This window comes from Dama dama, chromosome 11 (genome assembly GCF_033118175.1).
Source record: "Dama dama isolate Ldn47 chromosome 11, ASM3311817v1, whole genome shotgun sequence".
Lineage (NCBI taxonomy): Eukaryota > Metazoa > Chordata > Mammalia > Artiodactyla > Cervidae > Dama > Dama dama.
In genome coordinates, this window is record NC_083691.1 from 27,252,684 (window position 1) to 27,279,087 (window position 26,404).

At 57.5% G+C, this 26,404-nt stretch overlaps 1 protein-coding gene across 1 annotated transcript; it reads right to left on the reverse strand.

Moving 5' to 3' along the window:
• Positions 1–782: 782 nt before the first annotated feature.
• Positions 783–25,318, reverse strand: SDC1 (syndecan 1). Its single transcript, XM_061154862.1, has 5 exons — positions 24,964–25,318; positions 5,238–5,319; positions 3,815–4,290; positions 3,087–3,231; positions 783–2,950 (listed from the first exon to the last, which is right to left on the reverse strand). Exons 1-5 carry the CDS (start codon positions 25,027–25,029, stop codon positions 2,781–2,783), a joined length of 939 nt encoding a protein of 312 aa, XP_061010845.1. The 5' UTR covers positions 25,030–25,318; the 3' UTR covers positions 783–2,780.
• Between the last annotated feature and the right edge of the window lie 1,086 nt (positions 25,319–26,404).

Here is a 26,404-nt window from a genome sequence, read left to right on the forward strand (position 1 = left end):
AATAGGCACTTGGTGTCCTTGGTGTTTGTTGAATGAACGAGGACTTTGTCTTGAACCCTTCAAGCACACTCTGTCCGGGAGAGTAGGAATTCACTCTGCAAAGCCGCCCTGAGTCTGCAGTCCCTGCCCTGCTGGCAGATGCAAGGCCCCGGGAGCAATGGCCTCCCCGACTCCCTGTGTCCCCAGGACACACCCGGGCTCTGGGACTCAGGGTCGGCACCTGGAGCCGGAGAGCAGGTCAGGTGCAGGTGGGGAGACCTGCTGCAGAAGGGCACCTGAGGGGCTGGGTGGGCGTCAGCAGCCTGGGGGACGCTCTAACGGGTGGGCGGGCGGCTCGATGCCTTTACGATACTAGGGCTCCTGCGGCGTGCTGCATGTTTGTCCAACTCCCCAGATCTCCCCTGGAGTTTTTCCCCAACTCTTCTAGACCTTTGGCACTGAGACCGTTCGCTGGTGAGTTTCCAAGAGTTGTGCGACAGTGAGCAAACAGCAGGCAGCGAACTTTGAGTCAGGAGGGAGCTTTGTGTCCTTGGAGGATGGGATGGTCCAGGAGAGGCTGGGCAGGGGAGAGGAAGGCAGTGAGGAAGGCCTGGGAGGAGGCGAAGGGAAGGCCCGGCCTGCTGCAGGGCTGGCGGGGGGAGAGGGCAGAGGTGGACATGGCTTCCCCCACAGCCAAGGTGGCCGATGCTCACTCCTCCACAGCACAGAGCCAGGCTTCCCCACAAGAAGGGGACAGGCAAGGACGTCGCCAGGCCAAGAGGAGATTCAACCACCACCGCAGCCAGAATGACAAGTACCGTTTATTACAGTTACATGAATGGGCCCGGTCACCGGCCAAGTGCCATCCCACGGGCCCACAGAGATGAGCACAGTCACAACCCCTTCCCCACCCCCGAGTCGTGTCCAGTCATACACTCCGGGCAGAAAGTCCCCATACGGAACACAGGGCAAGGGTCCCCTTCGTCGGGCGGGGGCGTCTCTCCAAGTCACGGACGGGCCCCTCTCGGAGCGGCCAACAGAGCGGCTGGAACATTGTCAAATTAAATAAGCAAGCACAGGAGTTCCCAGGAGCCAGGGCTGGGGCAGGGTGCGGGGTTGTCTCTGGTCCCAGCAAAGGTGTGAGAAACAGAACATCGAAGGTGTCTGAGAGGCAGGCCTTGGCTCCAGGCCTCTGTGGGGCTCATGGCCTCCGATCAAGCTGGACTGGGGCCAACACAGCTTCGTCACCATTTAGGAGATGTTCTTTCGAACTTGGCAACACAGAAATTTACATCAGGCCTGGTATGACCTTGGCAGAAGAACCTGCCTAGGTCCAGAAGAAATTCAGAAACAACAACAACACAAAAACCCAAACAAACCAGAGGTGCTCTGGCCCCCGAATCCGTCCCCATGGGAAAGACAAAGCAGAGCTTTTAGCCAAGTTTCCCAATATCGTTGGCATTTAGAGAACAGGCTGGTCAGACACACGACCAGCACAGAAAGAAGCGAAGGCAGTGGAGTTCACATGACTACTTTATATTAAAGTTTATTACATTTGGAAAATCTACTGTACAGGGAAAAACCCATTGGATTAAGTAGAGTTTTGCCAAAAGCAAAAGACTATCACTCTTTGGAATATTCCTGATTCCGGCCCACAGTCGGGCCACAGGAGCTAATCAAAAGTGAGCCTGGTCCGTCCGTGGGGCAGCTCAGTGCCAGGTGTACCCAAGATGTCTCTTGTCACTTTACAGGAGAAAGTGTCCCCAAGAGATGGCATCAAAGGGAGGGCTTGGTCTATGGGAGATTCTCTGGGCCCAGCGCCATCTCTCCCACCCTAGAGTCGTCTCTCCTTGATCCTTCCCAGCCTGAGACACCAGGATTCAACTTTACAGGGGTCTCCCCAGTATCGTAGTCGCCCAGGCCATGGCCCTGGCCCCAAGTTCATGGACACAGGCAGGACTGCTCCAAGAGGTGACCACCCATGGAAGCCGGGAGGGGCCAGCCCACCAGTGAGGCCACCCAATAGACATTCCATACCCTGTTGCACACGTGAGCGACAAACTCAAACAACATACAAACTAAACCTAGACATTGGCTTCTGGATTTGGTTCTCCTAGTCAAAAAAAAAAAAAAGAAAGGAAAAAGTCTTCTTAATAACCCTGATGCTGTCTCCTGACCGTAGATTAGGGAAGAAAGATGGGGAATAACCAAATCGACTTACTTAACTTACCTCAGAAGTAACAAAGCCTACTGGGCTATGAACAAAGAAACTAAAGGAAAAACATGTGCAAAAACAAGTTGACATCTAAGTTAGACCTCCCCACGAAACAAAGTGAATTCTGACGGAGCCCTGACCTCCTGGCCCTGCTACTCGGCGGGACACGCCCCCAGGCCTGCTGGTGTCTACCAGTAAGTGCTACAGACGTGTCCACCCTCAGCCACAGCATCTTTGTCCAAAGCAGCGGGGTCCCCTTCTCTCCAGAGCTGGGCCTGCTCCAGCTTGGAGAAACTGAGTCAGCGTGGCAAGATGCCAGGTGCCGTCTGCGGTGGAAAGGTCAGTCGTTCGCAAGAAAGCCCTTGTGCCCAAGTCTTCAGGCAGAAGTCAGAGAAGCAGAGGCGAGGTCCCCTCCCCGGCGGGCCCAGGACGCCACGGGCAAGGGGAGACGCCAGTGGGGCTGGGCGCTCCGGGGAGGTGGCATGGTGGCAGGGATGCAGGTCTGCAGGTCTGCAGTTCTTCACAGAAGAGGCGAGTGGGGGGCGTCTAGCAAGTGGCAGGGGGAGGGGAGAGGTGTCCCCCCCCATCAGGCGTAGAACTCCTCCTGCTTAGTGGGCTTCTGGTAGGCCCCGCCATTGGCTTGCTTTGGCTCCTCCAAGGAGTAGCTGCCCTCGTCCTTCTTCTTCATCCGGTACAGCATGAAACCCACCAGGCACACGGCAAAGATGAGCCCCACGAGGCCTCCAGCAATGACCCCTGGACAGGCGGGGAGGAGGACAGAGGCCAGCTCAGCTCAGCTGCTCCTGGGGGCTGAGTGGCGGCCCTGCCAGTGATAAAGACAGCCCCGCCCCAGCCCACCTCCACCGCCCCACCCACTGGAGAGAAAACTCACCTCCCAGCACTTCCTTCCGGTCCAGGAGGCCCTGCGAGGCCCCCGTAGCCCCTGTGGCCTCAGGATCCCCTGGGGCCCCGTTCCGTGAGCCAGGTTCCACCGCGGCCCCGGCTGCGTTCTCCCCGGACACGTCAAAGGTGAAGTCCTAGGTGAGGGCGGGGAAAGGATCAGGTGGGTGGCCACAGCCGAAGTTGCACCCAGGTCCATTTCCAGCTTCCCTGGTCACCCCTGCCACCAGCTCTAGACACGCCCGAACCCAGACCTCCCTGGACCCCGAGGTCAGGTCCCTCTGGCCACATCACACTGGACCCTGCCGGACAGTGGCCAAGGCACCACGTCCAGTGATGCAAAGCACGTTTTATATGAAAATAAAATAGGCTCATTTCAGCATAATGTGTAAGACTGCCATGATGCTCTAAGATGAAAAGAGGGCTGGGAGAGCTTTCCCTCTTGCCCCAGGGGCGTATACTGGGGAAGCCCTCTTGAAGGGCCTTGAAGGGCCCTCAGGCTCTGGTCTACTTAGTCTGTCCAAACGCAGGCTCAGCCCTGTGGGCAGGCGGAGGATGGGACCTTGTCTTCACGGTGGGGATTACAACATGCTAATAGAGTACAAGGGGTCGGGTGTGCCAGGGGACCGGGCCAGCACCCTGCACCCAGGGCACTGCGCCCCACGAGGGCCACCCAAGGCCCCAGGAAACGCAGAGGATGACAGTGGGCCCGACACCCACCTGCTCCCCAGAGCCCTCTACCACTGGGACCTGGGTGGAGGGGTCCTCCCCAGCCGCCTTCTCAGTGGCAGGAGGACCTCCATCCTCCACGTGGGGCGTGTGCGGCTCCAGATGGCCCCGGCCTGTGGGAGCTGAGGTCTCATGGTGGTCGGGCTGCACGTCCCTGTGGGGATGGGAGGTGGCGGGTCCCGGGGCTGTGGTGGCTCTGGCTGTGGACACCCGGTGAGTGGTCGGGTGCAGCGTGGTCTTGCTGGGTGGGTGGATGGCCTCCTTCTCCTGGGCGGTGAGGCCAGGCTCCGCCTCTGCCAGGAGCACCGGCCCGCCCCCCTCAGGCTGCTCTCTGGTTGGCAGGACGGTGGTGGAGGCGGCGATGGCGTCTGGGCTGGTGGGCTCTGGAGCCGTGGCTGTGGTTGTCACAGGCCCCAGGTCCTTCCAGGTGGAGGGTATCTGTGACGAGGTGATATCTGGCAGAGCACCTGTAGGGCCAGAAGCAGAGCTTGCGGAGTCAGGGAAGCCCCTGAACATCAAGACCAGCCAAGCTCAGACCCCGGCTCTGACTCCCAGGCCAGCGCAGCAAGGTTCTCTCCCCGTGAGAAGCCATGGGGCAGAGCTGTGTGTGCATGCTAAGTCACTTCAGTCGTGTCGGACTCTGTGTGAGCCTATGGACTAGCTAGGGCTAGGAAAGCTGCCCTTTTCTGCTGCATCTAGAAGGGGAGTTTTCCTGCCACTGCTGAAGCCTGATCCCTGGGCAGAGGGGTGGAGGGACATCCTCAGGGCCCTGAACACCTTATCCCCAGCACACACACTTCTTGGTCCCTCCCTGCTCCACTTACTCTCCCTCCAGAAAGGCCCAGGTTCCCAAGAACAGAGGCCTGTGTCTTACCTCCCAGCTCCCGGGCCCCCTTGCCTAGACCACTTTCCCCAAGGACGACTGTAGCCCCCGCTTCTGAGGTCTAGTTCAAGAGCACCTCCTCTGGGAGGCCTCCCTGACCACCTCCAGTTCAAGGATTTCACTCCCTCAGGGAAACAGGAAAAGAGGGAAGATAAAGAAACATTTGTGGACGATCTGTACCCCCACCAGGATCTGCATAGTCTCACGGCTCCCAACAACCTTGTAAAGTCAAGATGTTATTCCCATTGTACAAATGAGAAAATAGAGGCTTGGGAGAAGTTAAAAAAAAAAAAAAAAAAAACTTTTCAAAGGTTTCCCAGGGAGTTAAAAAGGAGAACACGAGCCCAAGTCTGTCTGTGGCAGGCAGCCCCCCTGGGAATCTACACCCTGCCCTCCCCTACCCACACGTGTTTTCTCCTTGCAGCATGGACCCAGTTCTCATTCCTGGCATAACCCTCCAGGCCCAGCCTGACCACCACCCTCAGCCCACGGCCTGCTGACATGCTGGAGGGGGCCCCCACATCCACTCACCTGCGCCCGAGCCAGAGAAGTTGTCATTGTCATCCCCAGAGCCATCCTGATCTTCGGGGGGCATGTTTACGGCCACACTGTGCTGGAAAAATATCAGGGAAGGATAAGAGTGGAGTCTTCACTGGGACCTGCTATTTCGGGGTCCCCATCCTAGGCAGCTGAGTGCCACACCCAAACACACACCTCACACACAGCACAGAAGGAAGCCCTCGGCTCTGGCAGTCCTCTGGTTCCCCCACACACCCCCTAATGCTATGATGACACAGCCCTGGGCGAGGTACTAGGGGTGCAGAAACCCACAAACTGGGGGTAAGGCCCTTGCCCCAAGAAGCCTGCTCTACCAAGGGAGCCCCACAACTCAGAGGAGCAAGCAGACAACACCATTCCTGGAAACCCAGGCAGTGGCCTCCATGGGACCACAGCCCACCCTACCCTGAGAATCAGGTCCTGGGGGCCACTGGGAGGGGGCTTCAGGGTTCAAGAGTGGGGCTTTCAAGGGCCCCCTGGAAACATCACAACCACCTGGCTCCAGGGAGGCGGTCCCCAGGCATGCTGAGCATCAAGGTGCAGAACCCGAGGGCCCCACGGGGGCAGGGGGTGGGGGCAGCAAGGATGGGCATGGAATGAGTTGTCTGTGCTAAGACAGGCCTGCCCATGCAGAACAGCCCCCAGGCCCGGCCATGATGCTTGGTCATACACTCAGCCCATTTTCTCATTCACAGGAGAAACTGGGTCCCTCCCTCTTGGGGAAGGAAGGACAGAGCATCCATCAAGCTGGGGACAGATGAGGCTGGTCTAGAAGGGGCCCTGGGCTAAGGAGGCAAATGGGCCGTGGGCTTGGGGTGGGCCCTGTGTGCAAACAGCCGCCCCAGGGAAGCTGCCTGCCTGGGGCGGAGCCCAACAGGCTGCAGGCGCCAAAGTGAACACTCAGACCCAGGCCGCTCTAGCAAGACCAAGGGAGTAGGGGCAGGTGAGGACATTGAACTGGCCAGGGCAGAAACCCATTCCTGGGGGGACCACACCCACCCCTAACACTGGCTCCAGGAGCACAGGTGAGGAAGGGAGGACCCAGAAGCCGGGTGACAGGAAGAGTAGCCTTAAGTATCCTGTAGCAACAAGACTTTGACCCAAATGACCCCGTGCGCGGCAGTCCCAATATATGAGCGGCCAGAACAAAGAAAAAATGAAGAAGCAAGACAGCGCAGTTCAGAGCACACGGGCTTTTGCAAACCCCCTGACCTCTGCCCCTTACTAGCTGAATGGCCCTGAGGACATAGCAAACCTCTTACAGCCTCAGTCTTCCCATTTGTAAAATGAGGACAGTAGTAATATCAAAACCCACACGTGTATGCTAAGTCGCTTCACTTGTGTCCAACTCTTTGTGACCTTATGGACTGTAGCCCACCAGGTTCTTCTGTGAATAGGATTCTCCAGGCAAGAATACTAGAGTGGGTTGCCATTCCCTTCTCCAGGGGATCTTCTCAACCCAGGAATCAAACACACATCTCCTGCAGTTCCTGCATTGCATGTGGATTCTTTACCACTGAGCCCCTGGAGAAGCCTATCTACATGCCAGGATTGTTGCAAAAGTTCAGTAAGGTTATGCACAAAAAAAGAACCTATCAGAGGCTGGTTCACAGTGGTGAACCCACCACCCAAGCATCCCACCAACAGTGTCTCTAACTTGCTCCCCGCTCTAACTTGGGGAGCAAGAGCCACTCGGCATGGGAAAGAGGATTCTGGGGCCTGTCCAGGAAGAGGAGGGCTTGAGGTGGGTAGAGTTTTAGGAGAAGAGGGGGCAGAAGGGAGCCAGTGCATAGGCAGCTCTGTGCAGACTTGTCAGAGGGCAGGCCCCGCCCAAGGCTGGGCTCCAGGGAACTGGCCTCCTCAGCCCAAGAGGCCTTGCCAGGTCCTGGCCACGGGCCACGGGGCCACCCTCTTGAGTGGGGCAGAGCAGGAAGGGACAGACAAGGTTTTTGGCCTCCTGAGGCAGAGCTAGACCGGGTGGAGGCTCCATCCAGGGACCCAGGTCTGAGGGAAGCTTCAGACACGTGTAGAAACTATGAGGCTAGAAATACCACTGAGCTTCCTTTGAAAGTACAAAACCCACACTGTACTTCCTCCCATCTCCACAGCCCCCCAAGAAAAAGATTTTGGTCGCTTTGTCTGAGCTGCCATGGCCCATTCAAATGCATAGATTCACCTGCACCCTGGGCCACATCCTGTCTGTGCTGTCCCCTGGGGTGCTTCAAACACCTGCCCTGCCGCCACGGAGCTTTAAGGCTGCCCCAGGCTCCTGGAAGGCGACCCCGCTTCAGTAACAAAGAACCCTGCCCCTCAGGCAGGCGCAGAGTGGGTACCCCCACCCTGACATACTGCTGCCCCAGGCCCCCAGCAGATGCACCTGACAGGACAGCTTGAGGGGGACAAGCATTCAGGGGCCCCCACCAACCCACACTCACTCACTGATACCCCCTGCCTTCACTTCACCCAACACCCTCGAAGGTCTGGAGGAGACCCTATGTGGTGACGCTCCGTTTCCCGCCCTTGGAGAGAAAGCTGGAGCTGGAGCTGGGGGCCAGGGCTGCAGCCACACCAGCCTGGACCACACGCCGTGAAGCAGAAGGTAGCGTCCCCGGGGCCAGGCCCTGATTCACGGACGGGGCCTCTGAAGCCTGCGGAGAACACAGTGCGCCGAGACCCCTTCTATCCTGGAGGCGCCGCCTGAGACACAGGCAACGCCAAAGAGGCCCAGCCTCTCACCTACACAGAGGCCCCACAGGTTAGCAGTTTCCCAAGAGAAGCGTTTCCTCTCAGGACGAGATAAGACTTTGGATTGGCCCAGTCCCTAAAAACAATTTGTTCCCTCATCTTGGCTGGGCTTATCCCGCTGCGATCTTGTTTACACAACAAGCTCTTAAGCAAACACTTTCTCCCCTGAAACCAGCTCCCAGGCCTCAGGGCAGCCTCTCCCCTTTTTGGGCTGGGTATCCACTGAGGGGATGGGCCGCAGTGACCTCCCAAATCTCCAGCCTGAGCCTCCCCTGAGACAGCTGCAGCTCCCAGGGGAGGAAATTAGCAGAAACTGCTGAGGTTGAACTTGCCTCACCAGGTGCCCCGCTGACGCTGGAGGCTGGGAGACTTCCGGTTTCACTCAGCGGCCTGGCCATGCTAAGGGCCTGTGGTCAGCTGCCTCCAGGGCCCAAAATAGGGCTCTCCTGGGCACGGCCTCTTGACGCTGCCCTGAGACCACTTGGCCAAAACGCAGGGATACCAGGGGCGGGTCGGCCCAGTTTGGAACCCACCTCAAGCAGTTTGGGAAGACAAAAGGGAGCCAGCTGGACCTCTAAGAAAGCCTTTAGCCTCTGTAAGGCCCAGAAAACCAGTTTTACATACAAGAAATCAAAAGCCCTATGAGTAGGTCTAGACAGTCACATACTTAGTCTGCTCAAAGGCAAACTTAGTCTGCTGAATCTGGTCCTTCCCACCCCCAGCACAGACACTGGAAGCCCAGGGCCTGAAAGGACAAAGCCAGGTGTGGCTGGGCATCTGGGGCAGATAGATACACAGAGGCTAGGGCACAGGAAGCCCGAGAGGAACAGACAGCCCACCTCGTCTAGGCCACACTGATCTCCGGGCCACACCGAGGCTGTGAGAGGAGGACTCCCCCCGACCCGAGAGAGGACTTGGGGTTAGGGATCTGGGAGAGCAAGACAGAGAGTGTGAAAGGAGAACCTGGTCTCTTGATACTGGAAGTATTTTCCATCCCTTTCCTCCTGTTAGCCTTTGATTTGAGGCAGGCAGAGCTGAGATTTAGCCTCTCCTGAGATAAGGTGAAGTTGCTCAGTCTTGTTGACTCTTTGTGACCCCATGGACTGTAGCCTACCAGGCTCCTCCCTCCATGGGATTCTCCAGGCAAGGATACTGGAGTGGGTTGCCATTTCCTTCTCCAGGGGATCTTCCTGACTCAGGGATCGAACCCGGGTCTCCTGCATTGCAGGCAGACGCTTTAACCTCTGAGCCACCAGGGAAGATAAGGTGGGGTCTTGCCCACGGCCACCGCGCAGTGAAGTGTCTGCACACTCACAGGCAGTGCTGGCACCCCTGTCTGCCATCTCTCCCTCTGCCCTGCCCCAAAGGACCACATTCCCTGATAGCTCAGCTGTTCTAAGGGAAATTTGCTTAAGCCTCATCCCTGGTGGCTCAGATGGTAAAGAATCTGCATGCAATGCGGGAGACCTCTGGGTTCGATCCCTGGATTGGGAAGATCCCTTGGAGAAGGGAATGGCAACCCACTCTAGTATTCTTGCCTGGAGCATTCCATGGACAGAGGGGCCTGGCCAGCTACAGTCCATGGGGTTCACCAAGAGTTGGACATGACTAAGCGACTTTCACTTCACTTGCCCAAGTCTCTACAATGTTCTGCAGGAGTCCTGGGATGTGCACGTATTCCTCACCGAGTAAGGGTTCCCAACCCCTGCCCAGCAGGGGAGACCCTGGTGCTGGTCCAGCTTCAGAGGTGGAGAGGGGATGGACAGCATGGCCAAGCAAGGGTCAGGCTCATCAGGGGTTGAGGGTCTTCATAACCAGGCTGCCTGCCATTCCCAAGAGCATGTCAGGACTCTGTGGGCAGAGGGCTGGCAGAGAAGCTTTGAGAAGGCAGCCTCAAGGGGAATTCTCTTCTGGTCCAGTGGTTGGGACTCCATGCTTCCACTATAGCAGGCACTGGTTCCCTCAAGTCCACTCCTGCCATCTCTCACCCGCAACTGGCCATAGGAGGGCCTGGGGCTGTGTGATAGCGTTCCTCCAAGACACCCTGGGCATGTGCATGAAAGTTCCTTGGGACAATCATACATCGTGATACCAAGTGGGCATCTCAGATGTTCAGGTGAGGGGCTTCTACTTCCAGGCTGACCAGAGAGGTTGCCCATTCTGGCCCCTGATCCTTGCCACCCCAACAACCCATAGCCACTAGGTCCAAAGATTATGGTTCCCAACCCACACCCTCAATCACTAACATGTCACCCACTACTTGATGTGAGTGATGGATAAACACAAATCCTGTAAAAGCTGAGGTCACATAGGAAAAGTACAATATCATGCAAGGTCACAAATTCTGACAGTAAAGAGGGTCTTCAACTTCAAAACTCAGGGGACCACAATCCAGGGGTTTGCGGGAGAAGAGAGGGTAAGAAACGGTATGATCTTGACCCTGGTGAGCTCTCAGGGTACAGCCCCCACTCCAGGAGGCTTCTGGAAGGGGGAGTCACTTAGACTGGGGCACAGAGGGTCATCGTTCTGGAGGCGCTAGGGGAGGATGGTGAAGCCCCCAGCCAGACCCCAGAGAGGTCAGCACTCAGCTCTGAGTCACAACCTCAGCAACACTGCAGCCTCACTGGTATGGCAGACTGTGCAGCCAAGTGGAAAAGCGGGGTCTAGGTGTCTGTTGGTTGGAATGCTCTGTGTGGTGACAGAGCTTTGGCCACTGTGGTGGAAGCCCAGCTCCTAAGTCCACAAGGACCAAGTACTGCCCCTTGTCACAGGGCCCAGTTCACCGACTTCCCCAAGCAGCCAGCCTCGGTGTCAGCGCCGGGGCTGACGACAGGGGGTGGGGGGCCCAACTGGTTCCAAAAGCCCAGGTTGAGGGGAGAAGAGAGGGTAAGAAACATAGTTTTCTTACATTTCATGAGAATGAACGAACATTTCATGAGAAAATGTACTTTTCTCATGAGGCGGCCCTACAATCACGCCGGGATAAACATCCTCGTCCCATCCCATCAAAATCCCACACAATAGCAGGCATTCTCGAGAGGCTTAAATGAGGTTCATGGTTTTTTTTTTAAATCTTTTTTTACCAGTTTCTTGGTCAGATCTATGGATCTAAGGAGGGGGAAGAAAAGCTGATTTTTCCAAACCCACACAATTCTCGGGGGCCGAAGTGTCTAAGCTACAGAATCCCAGCTGTCACCCCTGACCTGTGTAGCAGGATGCCAAAGTGGCCAGAGGGGACATTCACACCATCATCTGCATTCAGGCTGAGGGCTCTCTTCTTTAAGGTCCCTAAGAACTACCAGGAGACTGCTGGAGAGGAAGTCTTCTGAGCTCCATCCCTAAGGCAGATTCAGTGGGTTGGGGGCAAAGGCCTAGGACTCTGCATGTTGCAAGCTCCAGCTGCTGTAAGCAGTCTGCAGACTGCACGTGGAGAGCAATAGTCTGGACAGGAAAAGGTCTCACTGGGAGTGGGCTGGAGGAGATAAGACCCCGCACTCAGGGCCCGGGTTTAAAGAAGAGGTACCAAGTAGCCCCCAAAACATGCCCTAGAGGCAAAGTGATCTGAGAAAGCTCTAGAACATTCTCCCTACACCTCTGATACACCCATTCTCTGTAGTCAGTACACCATGGCGCCTGCTTGGGCTGCAGAAGAAGCTTCACCGCAGAGTTGAGGGGACCCCTCCAATCCCAGGAGTGCAAGAAGCAGGAAACAAAGACAAGCCAGACTCTTCTGTCCTGAAGCTGGGCTGGGGCTCCATCCTGCCTGCCTGGGCTGAGCAGGGGCCCCTTGGCTCTCCAGGCAGCTCTCATCTGGTCAGCTGGCCAGATGCAGGCTGAAACCAGCAGGGAGTGAGTGCAAAGCCATTCCTGCCCTCTCTGGGGACCCCACCAATGAGGTCAAGGAGCGGAGAGGGGACCAGGCGCTGCAGAGCCATGTGCTGTCTTCCCAGGGTATCTGCACACCCCGCGGTGGCAGGGAAGGTGAATGTTACACACCCCCAGTGCCCTCCTGCCACCCACCAAATGCCCTGGATGGAGCCCTGTGCAGTGTGGCTTGTGACTCTGCTTTCCCTCATTAGAGGGATCATTTGCACCCCTTCTGTTAGCCCTGGCTCACACAGCCTATGCACAGACCACACAGGCCAAACCCAGAGCATCTTGAATCAAGGCTCTCAGAGAAACGACCACAGGGAAGGATGTCAGAAGGGAAACAGCCCTGACTAGGGAGCCACCCCAGGCTAAGATTCCTTTGCTGGGTGACCTGGGCCTCTGCCGTCTCTCTGGACCTCATTCCCATCTGCATAATAGAAGGGGTTCAGAGCTTGAAGAACTCTAAACCTTCTTAGGGTTCTGACAGGCTAGGCTGGGATCTGCAGTCCCAATTCATCAAGAGTGAGGCCAGAGTGGGGGCGGGGGTGATAATTTGGCCACAGCCAGCCATGCGGGAGTAGGTTAGAGGGGTAGGCCTGCAGCCTAGGGCTCCCCCTGCCCGGGACGTCACGGTGGTAGATAAATCACTTCCTCTCTGAAGGCTTCTTCCCTAACTTGGGAGCTGTGCCTCAGGGGGTGTGTGCTTAGGCATTGAAGGGATTCAGATCTCCCGGCTTTGGCCTCAAGACCCTGAAACCTTCCCCCAACCCTCTTCACTTCCAGGAGGGAGGGGCCCCATTGGTGCCTCGGGACAGCATCAGCATTTCCAGCCTGACAGGCACGGCGATTTATCAACTCACCAGGAACCAAGTCAAGCTGGGACCTGCCGAGGGGTGATGGGTATGGCCCAAGACAGGAGGGGCCCCCGGAACAGACAGGCGGGTAAGGGGGGGCTTCTGCTGCTCTCGCCCTGAGATCGTGCTTCTGTCAGGGCACCAACAGGGCCCCGAGGAGGAGTGCTTTACAGGGGGACCTCCTGGGCATGTACCCCTCACCACCACCCCCCGCCCCCGATAACCCCACCTCAGCCATTTCCACCCTGCCACTAGGAGACAGACCTCAATCCTTTGGGGGATTCCAGGGCAGGGCCGGGTTGCAGGTTGCCACTCATACTTGGCTTAAAGACCCCCTCTGCAGTAGCATGTCCTGCAGGGCACTGCGTGTCAGGGCTTTCAGAAGGGGGACCCAAGGTCAGGTCAGACAGCCCTCCTCCCTTGGAGTACCTGGGGTCATTGCTGTGTTGAGGGAGGGGGGGTTCCTGGCAGCCAGAGCCAGCCCCGATGCCCAAGTCAGGTCAGAGCTGCCACCAGCAACCCCCGTAGCCACCCTTCCAGAGGGCTGGCGCCTGCCTTGCTGCTGCGTGCCGAGACTCGTCTTAGAACAGGCCCAGTGACGGCTGGGTGTGGGGCCGTGGAGCTGGGAGACCAGTTCCTCGGCTTTCCTCCGCCTGCCAGAACCTGGGCCAGGCAGGGTAGGATTCCACTCGGGCGTTGAGCAAGGCCAGCCTGGCCCAGCCTGCATCCATGTCTGCTGCTGCTCCAGGATCCAGACAAGGGGGTGGGCAGGGGAAAGGGACCAGACCCGGAGCTGGAGAAGCTGGGCTCTTCTCCCAACTCACTGGGTGACCTTGAAGAGACACCTTGCCTCAGGCAGCCTCTCTGCAGAGTAGGGGCTTGGCTGAAGGCAGCAAGAGGGCTCCGAGACCCAGGTCTGTGACTAGGGAGTCAAGGCCCACCCTGGAAGGGCAGCCAACCCTCAAGAGGGACTCAGCAGTAAGGGGCACTTGATCACAGTGATTCAGGGTCACCCCTCTCCACTGCCCCAGAGGGTGACGGCCTAGACAGGAGGCTGGAGATGTCCCAAACCATAGTGACTCTGGGGATGGCAACTGTCAACCCACAGGGACAGAGACAGCAGTCCAGACTCCCACAGCCTCTTCCCTCCTCGGCCCAGGCCATCTCAATGAGACAGCTAAGGGCAGAAAGCTCATGGCAGGATCCCCAAGTCGTGCCCGCCGCCCCCCTCCCCTCCATGAAGGCCCCTCGAACTGCTCTCTGGCTGATTAATCTCCAAATTCAGCCTGGCCTGGGGACCTGATACCTCTGGCATATGGACTTCGAGAGCCATCCTCCCCCTGCTCCGGCTAAAGTGTCCTCAGGTTTCAAGGAGGCAGAAACTTGCAGCTTTTGACACACCTGCAGCCAGACAGGGCTCCAGCTGTGGGGATGGGGTGGGGTGGGGGGACGAGGCGGGGAGCACTTCATCCCCAGATCTCTCCACTGTGCAGTTGCAGACCATCCCATTTAAGATGCAAATGCCTCTAGGAGGGCTGAAGGGTGCTAGTCACTCACAGGAGAGCAGAAATCAGCTCTAAGGGGAAGGGCAGTCTGGCACCAGGGCACTGGGGATGGATAGGCGCTTTGGAAGATGTGAAGGGATTGCAAAAAGGAGGCTGAAAGATGCCAAGAGCACATTTTTTAATCTGTGTCAGAACACTGTTGCCAGCCAACCCCACACCCAAGAAAGGACGATGAAATTCCCTTTGCTCCTGCTTAAGTCACAGGTGTAGATGGCTTCTCTTCCCACGTCCAGATGGAGAATGGGCCAGTCTGGGAACCTGCCTCCGGGATCAAGTAGGAGACAGACCAAGTAGGCACTAAGGCTGCTCAAAGCCCAGAGACACAGGAAGGTCAGCGTGTCCTTGAAGGGTGTTCTACGGCAGAGTAGAGCCAGTACTTTCTGGCCTGAATGATGGAAATAAGAATTTTCAGTGAAAGCCAGGTGCCAATAGGTTGGGCCCTTTCCTCAGACTACTGGTAGGACCCTCCCCTAACCGACAGCAAAGCAGCCTGAGCCCCTTCACCGTCAGCCTGCCCTCCTCCAGAGGCTCTTGATGGCTGGAAGGTGCGCACAACTTCAAATACCCGGCGCTGAATTCCCAGGCCCTGGCAGCCTCTGCACAAGGTAAGTGCTAAGTTGGTTAAAAGGAGGACTGTGGGACTTCCCTCGTGGTCCAGTAGTTAAGACTCCATGCTTCTGATGCAGAGGGCACAGGTTTGATCCCTGGTTGGGGGAATTAAGATCCCACATGCTGAAAAGCACAGCCAAAAATTTTAAAAAAAAATTTTTTTTAATAAATTAAAAGTTTTAAAGGAGGACAGTGGACTGTAGCCCCAGTCTGAGGAGCTCGGAGAAACCCCAGAAATGGGACAAAGTCATAACACCTGCTCAGGGCTCAAAACAGCTATGAGGCAGAAGGAAGAACCAAGGATCTGACCTGGGCTTTGGGGGTCACTTGAAAAATAGATCTGACTTAGGCCTTGGGGCAGAGGCAGGGAGTTGGGCAGTGGTGGGGACAGTGACCACAGCTAATATGTCTTGAGTACTATGTGCCAGGTACTAGTCTAAGCACCTTACCTGAATGAATATACTTACACCTCAGGATGACCTTAGATTCTAGTCCATACCCATCTTACAGATGAGGAAACTAAGGTAAAGGGGTCAAATCATCTGTCCCAAGGCATACAGCCACTGAAGTGGTTAGAAAGAGGGTCTGGGGCCAGGCAGTTTTGCTTAGGGCTTCTCTGGTAGCTCAGATGGTAAAAGAATCTGCCTGCAAGGCAGGAGACCCAGGTTCAATCCCTGGGTCAGGAAGATTCCCCTGGAGAAGGAAATGGCAACCCACTCCAGTATTCTCGCCTGGGAAATCCCCATGGACAGAGGAGCCTGGTGGGCTCTTTGCTGTCGCAAAGAGTCAGGACACAACTGAGCGACAGACACACACAGTCTTACTCCAGCAGACATGCAGTTAACCACCCTGTCACAGGCAAGCCCGAGGGCTCTCTGGCCCTCAGGAAGAAAACAGCCATCATTTCCACTGGAAGCAGCACAGGAGAAAGTGCAGAAGGAAAGAGGACCCTGGCGTGGGGCCTTCCCCGTCCACCCTGCAGCCCAGCCCTGCTCCCAGTCCAAGGCACCCCTAAGTCCACAGTTCTGCCCACAGGCTACGGTCCCCCACAGCCACAGAGCCCCGCTCAGCTGGCCGGAGAACCCACCCTGGTACCCTGGGGTCCAGGTTTACCAGACCTCCTGCCACTGCCTGCCAACCCAGCCCACACCTTCCCGGGGCAGGAGCCAGCCCCTGGCAGAGGCTCAGGCAGAAATGAGCGAAGTCTGGCCTGCCAATCAAGGCTCATATTTCTGAGAAGGGGCAAAAGCCATGTTTGCAGGCCTTGCTTCGTCAGCACTGGGGTAAGACCAGCCGGCCATTCACGCTGAGTGCCGATCCCACACCCAGGCCAGGTCAGACTGAACCCCTCCCCCAGGTCAGGGCCACGGGGGCTCTCTCCAGGGGACTCCCTAAGTAGTGTCAGTCCCAAAGCTCTCCCAGACTTGCTCCTCAGAGGCCAGATGAGGAAGCCGCTCCCATCCCACCATACACAGTATTTCACAGGATCTTTCCTAAAGCCCTCCAAAGCAGGACTTGAAAAATCGCAGTTTTACGCAGCAGGAAACTGAGGCTTCGCGGCAGGTGAAGAATCATGAACAAGATGCTACAGGGAGGAGGCGGTGAGCCTGGTGACAGTCAGGGCTGGCCACACTCCGCGGCCTGTGCACTTCTGGCCTCCGTACAACACCTCTCTCTGCTCCCTGGGAGAGACTAACTGAGGCAGACCTGCCAGCCAGTTCTGGGTCCCACCTTGCCTGCCCAGCTCGAAGGCTTCAGGACCCCAAATGGGGCCCCAGACCTACCTCAAAGGCAGGCAGACTCAGATATTCAGGCTCAGCTGCTGCCACTGAACTGAACATCCACCGGATACCCAGCCCCTAGACAAGGCTCTGGAAGGATGATCCTATTCCCGGGGTGGGGGGGTCCAAGGGAGAGGGGTGAAGTTGGGGGTTCCCCACTTCTCACAGAATTCCCAGAACCCAGGGGGCCTCAGCTACTGCTTCAGGCTCACCATGAAGACCTCAGAGTCGGCTTCCTGGCCTGAGCCTTCTCAGAAATTCACAACAACCAGGCCTGCCGCTCCAGGGACACTCTGCACCTACCCTTACCCCTCAGACCCCTGTACCCTGCTCCCCAGGGCCTGGGGAGTGGGTGGGCGGGAGAGAAGGCAGGGGCAAAATCTGGGGGTCTCTGCTCAGCCTCTCTGGCCCCATTCTCGGGCCCTAGTCAGCCAGGAGGTCAGGTCCCCCAGGCCCTACCCACCCTCTCCTGGAGGAGGGCGCCCACCACAGACAGCAGTGTCCCCCAGCGCTTTTCTCTGGGAGAAGCTGGAGCAACGTCAGCCTCCACCACAGTCTCAGAGGCTCCCGACACACCCTGCGAGCCCAAACCTGACCACTGTCCCTCCAGACACTCCCCAGAGACGGGACTCTGAGGCCCCGGCTCGTGCCATAGGCAGCAGGGGTGCTGAGAAGCTGCCGGAAATTAGAGCCAACGCAAACTCTGTGCCCCTGCCACGGGAGGGACTGCCACAGTCAAGTCCCCAACCAGGTCAGACGCGGCCAGGGCATCACATGTGGTGTGGAAACTGCAGGGGAAGGCCTCAGGTCCTCCTGAGGCCTCCTGGGGCCCAGCACACACTAGCAGCTGGGGTGGCCAAGTCACCTGAGCCCTTCAGAAGTTCCCTCCCACCTCCCCATGTCCCACCCATCCTGGACCAGGCCCCAGAACCCCATCTCCTAAGCCTGCTGTGAGAAGGTGGGGCAGACGGCACCCCACGAGGGCCAGCATGGCCCCGGGACGCACCAGGTAGCCACGTGGGCAAGACTGTGACTCCAATGTCCCGCGGTGCGACAAGTCTCTGACCACCTCTGGAGATGAATGGCGCCCAAGAGTCATCCCAGAGCAGGACCGGCAGCCTCCCCGAGTCCTGCTGCCTTCACTGGGGAGCCCCTGCCCTAATTCGGAAAGCATCCTGCCTCACAGCCTGCGCTCCTGATTGGAGGGGCTCCGGGATGAACCCCTTTCTCAGGGTAAATGGCCTCTGGCTGTCACTGTCCCTCTGGTCTGTCTGCACAGACTGATTGACCCTCCTGCCTGGTCTCAGTAATGGCGCCCCTCTCTCAACACGCGCCCCTGGACCAGGCGTGGACCTTTCTCCAACCGCTCAAGGCTGTGCACACAGCAGGCACCCAGGCTCGGGGCTTCAGGTCTGGTCAAGCCAGGGAGACTTCACAACCCCCCTGCTCGAGGCAGAATTCTCCTGAGGCAGCAGGAGCAGGCCCCACCCAGACGCCCACCAGTCCCGCGACACAGTCACCAGATGTCGATGTCACCAACACCCTGATGCGTGGCTGAGCCTCTGCCCACCCGTGCTCCCAGCCCCCTCCCATTTCACACATGGGCTCACTGAGGCCAAGAAAGCCCCGAGCAGGATCACTCAGCAGGACAAAGGGTCAGGGCAGGAAGCCAGGCCCCCGAGCCCTAGCCGGCCTCGTGCACAGTGGGCTCGAAGACAAGGCTGGTTGGATGAGTCTCCAGGGAGGACTCATGGGCTGGGTGACTCAGCTGATGAGCGGAGTGATAAGCACGCCCGCCCTCCCCACTGCCCCAACCTGCCCAGCACCGCTTCCGCTCCTGCCGATGAGCGGACGGGGTTGGGGGGGGTGGGGGAGGTGGAGGTGGCCAGGGGCCTGGGTGTGTGCAGGGAACACCACCCAGCCCGTCCTTGCCCAGGGGCCTCCGTCCACCTCCAGTTCCCACACTGAGCCCTAAGTCCACCTCCTCCAAGCAGCCTGCCCTGATTTCTGCCCCACAGATGACCCCTCAGTCAGCTCGTGCTCCCTCAAGTCCCTGGAGGAATAAAGTGGGCTTGAGCCCCTGCTAGGTAGCCCCCAGTGCCACCTTCACCCTTCCCAGGACAAGGTATGTCTGCTGAAAGCAGGGAAGCGAAGGGCCGTTGAGTGCCTGGGGGAACTGAGGTACAGAGGGGCAGTGACCTGCCCGACCACACAGGAGAGGGTTAAACTGAGACCAGGAGGGACCTGGTGTCCTGGCCGCCCTTGTCTGTAGGAATAACTTCCACGGACTTCTAAAGCTGCAGTTAAAAGGGAAAAGACTGTTGAAAGGGAGGGAGAAAATGGTTTCCTGCGTTTTGAGGAGGAAGTTGCAGACGGGTGGTGAGCAGGTTTCCCCAAATCTCAGACTGCAGCCTAACCTACAGGCAAGCTCAATGGGGAAATCAAGTTAGGACGGGTCAGGCAGGGCCCAGCCATAGCTGCAACCCATGCAGTGGGCCCACCACTCCACACCTGCATGAGCATGCACATGCACACACACACACACACACACACACACAAACTGTCTCTCGTGGGGCTGCAAGCCTCAGGTGAGTCACTGGGAAGAGGAGTTTTTCCCAGGGCTGAAGGCCAAGGAAGGAGCAGCCTCTCCATATAATTAGGCAGAACCACAGAGCCATAGACACAGGAGAGAGACCCTCAAGGCTTCTCTCTCCTGACCCGACAACCCCGCTAGACCCATCTTGGCTCCCTAAAACAGCACGGTATGACAGACAAAAGGACTCTTTCAGAGAAAGCTTAGACCACCCTGCCCCGGGTGCCCCCTCTGGGTACCAAGTCCTGGGGAGCTGACCAGGTGTCCCTGTCTTGGACCTGGGCATGGAGGGGACTTTCCAGTGCTGACACCCCACCCAAGGTCAGCATCCTGAGGACAGGAAGAGGTGGTAAGCTCTCACAAAGCCCCTCTGGGGGGCAGTGGAGGGGGCTCCCGTGTCTACCTGGAGCCGGAAGTTGCAGAGTTGCTAAAGTGACCCCTAGCACAGGGTCATGTCCTTGTGCAGGGGGACGCCCACATGCTTGCCGCCCCTTGGCGCTGCCAGGGCAGTCATGGCAGCTCAGAGAGAGGTTCCAGAACGTACCCTCCCATCGAAAGCCCAACCTCTGCTGGAACAGCTGAGAGGGAAATGACACCGCGCTGAAACTGTTCCAGGGTACAGGATCCTGGCGCCAAAAGCCCTCTTTCCACAGACTCCGTTAATCCCATTCCTTCTCTCCAGACACATTTACGCAGGCCCTCAAGGAGTGGCTTTCAACCCAAGCCTCCAAAATTCGTTGTTGAAAAGGAGGAGGAAATCAGGAAATCATTTGTTCTATAAAATTCCCAGGGTTCTGGGACTAGAAATCATTTAATGACCAACTCTTCATGCGGCTGTTTTCACAGAAGCATTGAAAAGGCCGGGAGGTGAGCTCAGCACAGGAACCAGGAGTCCTGGGTTCTGGTCGCCCCACAGGAGCCACAGTGCCCACTTTCCAGGCTTATAAAGGATCTACTAATCCCACAGACGTCTCCCCAGTGCCCACGATGAAAGTCAGCGCAGGCTGGCTGCTACGCTGGGGACAAGCACAAGGGCAAGCCTGGTAGGTTTCAGCTAGCCTCCTATGCTGGGTTCACGGGGGAGACTTGCCAGTCCTTCCATTTCTTCATGCCATACACATGTGCACAGGCGTATGTACAGATCCTGGTTCTTCCACATTGGCCCCTTGTAGGGGCTCACCTCTGCAGGCCTCATCCACAAAATGGGGACAGTGACATACATGATAAAGGTTTGGGGTAAATACGAAATTAGGATGCAGGCAAAGCATATAGCACTCAATAGTAGACACTCGAAGATGACCCTAGGGACTTCTCTGATGGTCAGTGGTTGGGACTCTAGGCTTCTGCGATGAGCACAGGTTACCCTGGTTGGGGAACTAAGATCCTACATGGCCTCAGGCAAAAAAAAAAAAAAAAGATGACCCTAATTCTTTCAACAGCCAACTTTCCTCTGGCATTTTCATTACCAAACACTTTCACACCTTCATTATGAAATGAATACGCAAATGACAGAATAAGCTTTGCACGGGACATCAAGACTCAGCAGTGAAGTGACTCATCTGAGATTACATGGTAAATTAGTGGCAAAGCAGAAACCCAGTCCCAAAGCTCTACCTTACCCAAAGTTGTTTCTGGCCTGTCAAACAGTATGCATGAACTGTCACCCAAATAAAACACGGTGAGAAAAGGGAGACAGGACCCAAGCTAAGAATGAGGGCCCTTGCCAACCAGGATTTAGAGTGAGCTAGTCTCACCGGGTCCAGGCTACCTGTGGCCGGCAAGTCACTTACAACTTCAGCCAAATGGAAGAACCGAGAACATGGGGTCATTGTCAGGTGCTTGTTTCAGAGGTCACTGACATCTGAGTCCCGCAAGGACCTCCCTTGACAGCCTCTTGGTTATTCTAGGTAGTATCGGGACAACACAGAGGTCCCAGCTGGGCCTCTGAAGGCACAAAATCCATGTATCACATATCATGAGTGTTACAGGTGAGACCCTCACTCAGCACTGAGAACTCTTGTCTTAGAAATAATTCTAACAAATCCAGCAAGTTCCTTAGTACCGCTGGAGAAAAGTGCCAATTAGAACTGAACTAAAAAGCTGCCGGCTACACTTTAGGTCCACAAATGTCACTTTTGGCTGCTATCAGACAGGGATGGGAGAGGATAAAGAGCAAACCAGAATTCCAAGTGTACCAACATGAGGGCACCAGGCCCAGGGGCAAAGTGCTCTTCAGAGCTCAATAAACCCAGGAGATGAATGCCGTAACCTAACATGGTGACAGCTACGGGGCCCCTGGCATCCAGAGATCAAACTATGCTTAGGACTGTTTTGTTAATAAAGGAAGAGAAGTAAGTATTTCAGAAAGTCCTGCCCAAAGTAAGAATATTTTTTAGGGTAATACGGCTTCTCAGCTTACTGAGAAAACCTGGATACCAAGGATACCTCATTCTCAAGGGATTTTGGAATTCAAGATGCTGCTGCAATTAAAAAAAAGATTCCTCCATAAATACGCCTCCAAAATTCAAGCTTTTCATTAATTTTTTCCAGGCTCCTCTCCCTTCTCATCCCTCTCCCCACCAATCTGGGTTAATGAGATCTTACTGGAACCCAACATGAGCCACAGGTAGAGACTCAGACCAGCCCCACCCTCCCTGTGGAGCTGAAGCCAGGAGTGACATCACCTCCAGGAGGCTTGGAGCCCAGGCAGAGGCAGTCAGCGCCCCCCCCCCGACCCCCCCCCTGCCTCCGCCCCCACCCACTCCACCAGGCCGAAGGGAAATGTCTCTACTAGCCCCCATAATTAAGGCAAAAAGGGATTTTATGCCTTTCAAGAAAGGGAAGAGAGAAAGAGAGGGAAACAGCAAATAACTTTCCAGAACAAGCAATTTTTCTTGCATGGCAGAAACAAAAGACCAAGGGGATCTCACACAGGCAAAACCACACACAGAAACCTTTTAGACAAACCTGTTCGCGTCTCTTGGGAGTGGTTTTGAGCAACCTCCTGCTCCAGCAGCCTTCCCTTGTCCAAAGTCAGGCGCCCAGGGTCACACCCCACCTCCCTGGTCCCCAGGGGATTCTGACCTGCTTCCCATTGGGACCAAAGTGAACCCTGGGAGAGGCCAGACGTCTGCAACTGGTAGACACCTTCTCCTATCCTGGCAAATCCCACTGCCATATTTATTTCAGGAAGAGGGCAGAAGAGGGCTCTACTTTTGCCCCCACTCTGAACCAAATACAGACAGCCACTATAAAAGGGAGAGAACATGGCTGGGAAAGAGAAACCAGACTAAACTTTGTAAATAGGGGGGAAAAAAACCAAACCCTAAACTCTGAGCCAGAGTCTGACCCCAAAGATTAGTGCTTTCAGGCTTAGCTCAACCACTCCCTCCAGGAAGCCCTCCCACCACCACAGCTCTAATGAGTCTCCCTCCTCCCACCCAGCTTTCCCCCCCCTCCAAACTTAACTGCCTCTGGCTCTGCTCTGCCTTTCCACAATGTTTCAGTTTCTAGCTGAGAAAAAGAGAAAAAAAAAAAAAAAAAAAAAACAGCTGTCTGCTCCTTCCCAGCACACAGGAAAACTCTGGGAAAGTAGTCCTCAGAGGATCTCTAATCCCATCTGCCTCCCAGTGTTAAAGGGCGCTCTGGGATCCCCGCTCAGAAGTATGAATGCCAGCTTCACCTAGGCTAGCAAAGAAACCATTGCTACCACTCCTGACTCTGGCTGGAAATGGGTGAAGTACTGCTGAGGCCCCGTCTTGAGCCTGGAGAGAGTGTGGAGCAGCCAGGCAAGGCCAGGTGGGCCAGGGAGGTGAGCCAAATACCTCCACCCTCTTCTCCAGAGTATTAGCTGTGGGTTCAAGATGCAGTCTGAATCCCTAAGAAGCCACCGCACTTCAGGAGTGAAAGAGAAGAAGCCAGATGCCAACTTCCTGGGCCTAGGAGCCAGGAGTGCTCTGGACACTCCGCTCAGAAATCTTCTCTGTCCCCATGGCTCCCCGAGAGAGGGCAACCCACGGGCACACACTCCAACTCATCACTGATCCAAGAGGCATTACGGACCAGTTCCTCGACTCCAAAGTGTTTCCAAGCAAAGCAAGAAGGCACTTCACAGATCCACCTGAAAAAACACCTCACCTGAACCAGACCCTGAGAAAAACACCCCAAGGCTCTCAAGAGCTGGGAGCTACCATTATTATGGAGGGACACGCTTACGGAGAATTTTGGCGTTGCCCAGAGACTTGTCCAGATAATAAATTATAAGGAGAGGACCGGGGTACCCGCGCCCCGGGAGCCGCTCCTTCCCCTCCCACGTGCCTCCTTTTGCCAGAGCTAGGGAAGTCGAGCCGAGCCGTCCAGATGTGGTGGCCAGAGACCGCCACTTCCGGAACGGCAAGAGCCCCTCGTTCCGCACCTCCCCTCTCCATCCCCCCCCGGGGATGGCCACACGGCCCGCGGGGAGGACCCCAGCACTCCAGCAACGGGTGTGGGGGCTGGACGGTGGACGCGAGCACCCCGCGGCCAGCGCTGACACCTGGCGGCAGCCCAGGTCCCAGGCCACTTTCGGGCCGGCGCTGCGGGGCGGTTCCCAGGAAAGGGTTACAGGGGCCGAGAACAAAGCGCCCCCTTTGGGGAAGGCGGGCCAGTGGACGGCGGCTGGGGCGGGAGACCACTTTCTGGGGACCCTCAGGATGCTCTTTGTCGGCTAGGTCCTTCTCGGAGAGGGGACCCACCCCTCGCCAAAGGTGGATGCTGTAGTCCTTCCCAAAGGCCTCCCCTCCAGCTCCCGGCTCCACATTTGTCCCCCTTTTCCTCCAGCTCCGCTGGGCGGGCCAAGGGACCCGCCTTCCCTCCGCGCGGCTCCAGCACAAAGCCAGGCCGGGGGAGGGGAAGAGCCATTCCAGGGTCCACTAGAGTGGAAGCCGCCCGCGCGCCCCGGAGGTGCCCAGCGCCGGCTCGCGCCCCTCCGCGGGCAGCACAACTTCAGCAGCCCAGAAGTTGGGTTCTTGCAGATCTCTAGCGTGCCGGGGCCAACTTCCCGGAATCTCCCGCTACCAACTCGGCCTGGCTTCTCTGCGGCGGCCAACCGATAGCCGAGAACCCCACCTCCGCCCGCCCGCCCTCGTTCGCCGCGCAACCCTGGCTGGGGCTCCCGAGCGAACACGCCCGCCTGCTCCCGCACCGACAACGCGGCGCCCAAACTTGCCTCCGCCGAGGGGCCAGGAGCCGGGGCTCGGCGGGTCTGGTTTGAATTAGGGTCCGCGGGCGGGGCGCAGCTGCCGCGATCACAACATCCTCCCGGGTCACCGGCGGGGGGCCCGGCCGCAGCGGTGCCCTGGACGACCGGTTGGGAGTCGGCGACCCCAGGCGCCTTCGCCCGTGGAGCCGTTCCTATATAAGTGCGGAGCTCCCACGCAGGTTCCGCTCCGCAGGGCTCCCCAGGCTCTCGCCCAGAGAGGCGAAACCCTCACGGCGCCCCCGCCCCCCACAGCCCCATGGCAAGAGACATTGGAGAAGGAGTCCTGATTTCGGGACTCCGGGGCCCGGAGCCCGCCGGGCTAGCGCGGGAAGAAGGGAAGTCCCTGCTTCCCCTCCCCCTCCACGTGTGCAACAGCCGGCATCGGCGGGTCTGCCAGCCCCGGCTTCCCGCCGCCTCGCAGCCCGGCCCCGGGCCGCACTCACCGGGAGGGCCGGCTGTAGGCGCAGCGCCAGCGCGCAGAGCCACAGCCAGAGTGCCGCGCGCTTCATGCTGCCCGGACCGGCGGCTGGAGGAGAGCGGCGAGCTGCGCGGGTCAGGGCTGCGCCGCGCTGCGCGGACTGCGCGGGGCTCCGGGTAGGCGCCGCTGGTTGCGCTGCGCGCAGCTCCCTCGAGCGATGCCCAGCGCGCGGCCGTCCTAGGTGAGGTCTACGGATCCGCCGGCTGCTCTCCGCTGCCCTTACGGCTGGATTCCTCTTGGATCAGCTCTGCTCCCGCCTGCACCTCTCCCGCCGAGCTCCGCCTTATAATAAACCCGCAGGCTCTTAGCCGTTGCAAAAACTAGCCCCCCACCCCCAGCTCTCCAGGTCTCGGGGCCAGCCCTCGTCCCCACCCCGTAGGACCCCGCCCCCAGGGCCCCGCCCCCTGAGCCACGAGGCCCGGCCCCCCCACCCCAAGGAACGCCCCAACCACTGCACCCCCCCCGAGCCCCGCCCCCGGCCCGTGACGCGGGGCTGGAGCCTCGCCTACCTGCGGAGCCCTGGTCCCCCGCGGGCCGTGGCTCCCCCGCCTTTCAGCTCCGCGGCCCCCAGGTTCCCCTGTGGTGGGGGCTGGGCGCAGTCCTTGCCTCCCTGGCCCAGGGTTTGGAGGCTCTGCCCGGGAGAGTGGCGGGAGGGGCGGTAGTTGGTCGTCCACTCTGGGCTCCAGTCTGCAGCGCCCTCTGGGAGCGGACGCCGAGCGCCCTCCAGGTGCGTAGGACTCCCAGGCAGGAACACTTTCGGGGAAACTGTCGGGGGGCGGGGGGGGTGGTCCCCGGGGTGTTGGGGCCTGAAACCGAGGGACCCTTCCCTGGCTGTGGATGGAAGCGCTGTACGCCCTTCACCCAGTCTGCCAGTGCTGGAAACTCGGAACCTTATTTTAAACAAGGGGAGGGGCAGTTAAAAAAAATTTTTTTTAAATTTAAGAACAACCAGTCACCTCCGCCTGCCGATGGGGGGAAAATTTTTTAAAAGGACTTTTCATTGTCTTTCTATAGAAAAAAAAATATGTGAAATAGATCGCCAGTCCAGGTTCGATGCATGGGACAGGGTGCTCAGGGCTGGTGCTCTGAGATGACCCTGAGGGATGGGATGGGGAGTGAGGTGGGAGGGGGGTTCAGGATGGGGAACGCATGTACAGCCATACATTCATGTGAATGTATGGCAAAAACCACTACAATGTTGTAAAGTAATTAGCCCCCAATTAAAATAAACACATAAAATTAAAAAAAAAAAAAAAAGACCTGATTTAAAAACAAAAAATGCCCTCTCTTCATCCTCTGGGGTAAAAATAGAAATAAACGGCTCTGTGCCGAGGTGACCTCCCACCTGCAGATCTGAGAAGCATCACTGAGGTTCTTGCTCTTCATGATTCCCCGAGAAACCCTGG

Coding starts and splice junctions, on each gene's coding strand:
- SDC1 (XM_061154862.1), bottom strand. CDS start 25,029: ATGAAGCGCGCGGCACTCTGGCTGTGGCTCTGCGCGCTGGCGCTGCGC. Junction 5,320..24,963: donor GCCTACAGCCGGCCCTCCCG/GTGAGTGCGGCC, acceptor ATATTTTTCCAG/CACAGTGTGGCCGTAAACAT. Junction 2,951..3,086: donor CCGGAAGGAAGTGCTGGGAG/GTGAGTTTTCTC, acceptor CCGCCTGTCCAG/GGGTCATTGCTGGAGGCCTC.